Genomic DNA, 4579 nt, shown 5'->3' with positions numbered 1-4579 from the left:
AAATTCTCGAAATAATTGTTCGTGTACACTACATGAATAGGAGAGAACCAAGTACGATACGGGAGCAAGAGCTATGTAGTAAGTAGCATGATGGTTGAAAAAGCGGGGCTTGAGAGGAGGGGAGGGCTATGAAGTGAGATGTGGTGGATGGTCGAGGAGGAAAGGTAGGGTGGCAAGATGGAAGGTATATAAAGGAGTGAATGAAGAGAGTGAAGAAGGGTGATAAGGAAAAGGGTGATAGGGAAGGGACGCAACGATTGATGGAAGAGAAAGAAAACAAGGGAGCCGAGATGAGAGAGAGAGAGAGAGAGAGACTATGCAGGGTGGCAACATGATTAATAATAAAGAGACGGCGATGCGCGACGTTGTGGCTCACCACATCTGCTCTTCCGATCCTCGCTTCACCATCTCCTCCCTCTCCGACGTCGACTCCCTCATGCATGCCTTGGGATTCCTCACCTCCCTCACCTTCCACACCTCCGACGGCTCTTGGAAACGCTTCCTCCCCTCCCATCTCTCCCCCCCCCCCCCCCTTGGTCTCCCCCTCCCTTCCCCCTTCTCCCCCTCCAAACCCTCTCACGAATACGCTTACGACCTCAAACTTCCCATCCACTTGCACGTCCTCCCCCAAGGCGAGCGCCACTTCCGCCCCTTCGTGGAGGCCGTCAAATTCTACACAGGCAGGAATGTGTTCCATCTGAAGAAGATCGAGTAAGTTATTACCCCCCCCTTGTCCAAATTACGTACTGCTGCCGACCGGCTAGTTACATCTGTAGAAGCATACACATGTGGAAACACGGAAATGCAAACGCGCTCTTAGACGTTTTACTAGACCCCCCCCCCGAAAGGCGTGCTTTCTATTTCTGCCAAGCAACTCTGCACGTTTGAAACGCGCAGTGCGAACTTGTTCTTTGCAACAGTCCTTCACCTAAAGCCCCTAAAAGCATGTGATCCGTATTTGTATATACAAGAAGACATATGTTGGCGCTATACAGTTAGCTTTATGCGAATCCTGTTTGTCGGAAGTCAGCTTTTCCGGCACACCAAGTCGCTGAGCAACGTTCATCGTTGAACTGCAGTTGCGAGGCGCAATTTTGCAACTATTTCACTAGCTGTAAGGAGCTTTATGGAATCCAGAAAGCTCCCAGCGGCCTCGCACAGTATTGACGAAATTTGCGGTGACCAAAATGCCGAAACGATGGCCATGGCAAACGGAGTCCTCCTCTGGTGTTGCTCAGTGACAGCTAGCAACAATGCAACCTCTTCCACAACCGTTAACAGCTCGGGCTTTCAAGAGATTAGAGGACTGTTCTTGGTTCATCTTGTCACTGGGTAGAAGCATGACTTGGTGCCTACGTATATACTTTGTTCCAAAGTTTAGCAGATCCAAGTCCATCCATTAATAATCAATAAAGTATTTTTGCACTATATCACTACTTAAATCGAATGAAATCGTATTGCTTTCTTCACCTATGAAATTCCCTCAAGAGTACTTTCAAGTGCTAGCTAACACTGACAACACTAAAAGTGCATCACATTAACAGAGTCATGTCTTTGCAACACATGCATTTGCAATGAAATGCAAATTTAAAAAGGGAGAAAAAAGTTTCACTTATTTGTATTTTAAAGGAAGAGAAGTGCGTATGCTGACTCATAGTTGCACAATGATGTCATAAAATGAACAATGTGAGGCTTTTACATGCATGCATTATCATTGATTACTTTACTCCCCACCCCTCTCTCTCTCTCTCTCTCTCCCCTTCCCCCCCCCCCCCCCCCCGCACCCCCAACACACACACAAAAGCTAAGGGTGTGCTCCCTAGGCTATTTAAGGGCCAAAAGGCCCATTTTTGCACTCTACATAGGTGATCTCACCTAGTTCCATGTGAATATCACTTTGTCGTCTTCTAATGAAACATCACACTCATTCTCATGCACACAAGGGTATTGTTTGATTGAAGCCTCATTTCCATGTGTATAATTTGAATATACATGGTTAGTCTTAGATTTTAATTGCTTGATATTGTGATACTAAATTAACTATATCTCCCTCATATTACATCAAATGGCCATCTCAATTTATAGGTATACTGCCACATAGTTTAAAAATTAACTTTATCTTATAATATTTTATGATATAGGGTCTGTTTATGCAAATCTTTGTCAACTAATACACTTCATAGTGACACTTACGTGGAGTACGAGGGAACGGCACTCTTCTAAATTCTTTGCTCGTAGTGTGAAGTTGTAGTGGACTAGTTTGTGCACTTTGTTCAGGTCAAGATGACTTGGGTTCTGCACTTGAGTGGCTTATGCATCATTCACTTCTTTCTTTCCTACAGTTTCTCCATCGGGACCTTCTTGGCTAATAAATCCTCCAATGCCATGTTTAGTTCCATTGAAAGGGACCCCTCTATTATTTTTGGTCAGCTCTACATAATAGGGTCTAGAAATAGAGTAGCTTGATGTGTAAGTTGGCTCTTGGTAGGGTCCATGTGGCTAGGATATTTAAGCATTAGATAGGGATCTTCTCGTTTTGTGAAGTGCTTGAAAGATTTAAGAATCATATATTTCACTAAGCCTAGAGTCTTAATGAACTATTTGTCCTCAAAATAGTCATCAAGCTATCAAATCAAAGTCTGCGATTACGGTTCACATGTGGTTCTGATAGTACTAATTTAGTGTTATTTAATACTAGTGATAGTAGCTATAGTTAAAGTGTATTTCTTATATCACGTCTAGTTAAATTTGAAACACTCCCTCCACTATGTCCACTCCCATTACCTGGTATTTACTATTATTTAAGTAAGAAATAGTAATGTTTAGAAAAACTTGATTAATAATCATGATTGTAATTCACTAGATCACCCCACGAATTTTGCACCACTTAGAGGTTTTTATCACCCATAACTTTTGTAGTTACTGGAAGCATTCTCAATTTAAAGAGTGCATCAAAAATTTTCTACAGGATGTGGTGGTGTCAATCATGGATTTTGCACTATATTTTTAAATTGCAAAATGAAATCCATTCCATGCATTACCATAATGACCAATGTATCATCATGGTTAAGATTGGTTATTATTAGCTAACATGGGACAAATAAAAAAGGAATCCATCTCTCACACTTAGATGACAAATAGCACGACATATATTCATGCAACATTGCTTTATGCTCCACTACCAAACGGTTACTCTCTAAAGGTCTGGAGTTTAAAAGAAATAGGGTTTGGTTAGATGGGATAGCATCTCAGTTCAAGGCAATGCACCCATTTCACTTCATTGCAAGGTAGGGCGTTCACTATAGGTTCTTTTTATTTCTACATCATTGTGAAGCAACATTTATCTCTAGAAAACAACACATTTAAATTTTCATTTATCTCTATACATGCAAATTGAAAAAGGCAAAAAACATTTTCACTTATTTGTAATTAATAGAAAGAGAAGTAAATATAGTGACAATAGGAAACAATAATTGCACAATGGTATCACAAAATGAATAATGTGAGGCTTTATGTGCATGCATGTTTATTGATTACTCTACATATACCCCCCCCCCGTAACCCCTAATCTCTCTCTCTCTCTCTCTCTCTCTCTCTCTCTCTCTCTCATACGGGACCACAAAAGAGGGCTTGACTTCGTCATTTCCACCTTGCCACAGATTCCATTCCTTGTTCCCTACTTTCTCAAGTTCCTTTTGGAATCCTCCCTCCTAGCCCAATTCTTGCCACATGGTGTTCTCTTGAGTGCCATGTGCCCATTTGGACTTTAGAGCCTCTATGCCCATTTAGGTCTTACTTGTTTGTGCACTCCATATTGATGCAAGCACTGTCGAGCCCTCTGGTTTCCTGCTTCACTATAACCACACTAGAAATTCCAGGATTATGGCTGACGTAACATTCCCTTCCCCATAAGAATGGTTTACATCCTCGAAGACAAAATTGGGAAACCTCCTCTAGAGACTTCTTGCCCTCTTCCATGTTGAACTCTCTTCATATCTATCTTTCCACTTAACCAGACATTCTTGCCATATTGTATGTCGTGTTCTTTTTTCTTGTTTATCTAGAATTCTTTTTGGTTCGTGTGGTAAAGATGCAGGTTCAATGAGTGCAACTAGGACTTCATTTCCAATGAGATTATCATCATCTCCTAATTTATTTTTTAGCCTACTGACATGAAAAATTAGATGTACTCTACATCCCTCAGGTAAGGCTAATTTGTAAGCAAGTTCTCCAATCCTCTTAAATATTGTGAATGGTCCACAATACCTGGGAGACAACTTCGGACATTTACCTATCTTTAGAGATTCTGAAGATTTAGGTACCTTAAGGTAGACTTTTGCATTTACTTCAAATGCTAACTTTCTATGGTGGGGGCTTGCATAACTTCATGCTATCTTGAGTTCTTCTTATACTATCTTTAGCTAACTTAAGCGTTTGATTCATATCTTCAAGAAAGTCTTTGGCCGCTTAAACCTTCTCTTTTTTGAGTCCCACTGTCATTGGGGCTCTTGGTTGAAATCCATACATCATTGTGAATGGACTAAAACCTATAGCTGAATGTTTGGCACTGTTATATACA

At 41.0% G+C, this 4579-nt stretch overlaps 1 protein-coding gene across 1 annotated transcript; it reads left to right on the top strand.

Moving 5' to 3' along the window:
• Positions 1-355: 355 nt before the first annotated feature.
• LOC147905553 (uncharacterized) lies at positions 356-1167 on the top strand. The gene is made up of 2 exons (XM_087393314.1): positions 356-711; positions 1080-1167. The coding sequence occupies exons 1-2, from the start codon at positions 356-358 to the stop codon at positions 1165-1167; spliced, it is 444 nt and encodes a 147-aa protein (XP_087249440.1).
• Positions 1168-4579: the final 3412 nt, after the last annotated feature.

The sequence above is a fragment of the Dipteris shenzhenensis genome, chromosome 1 (assembly GCF_047967505.1).
Source record: "Dipteris shenzhenensis isolate YYH24624 ecotype China chromosome 1, Dip_SZ_1.0, whole genome shotgun sequence".
Lineage (NCBI taxonomy): Eukaryota > Viridiplantae > Streptophyta > Polypodiopsida > Gleicheniales > Dipteridaceae > Dipteris > Dipteris shenzhenensis.
The sequence above is the reverse complement of the archived record's forward strand: the minus strand, read 5'-3'. Positions and strand labels throughout refer to the sequence as shown.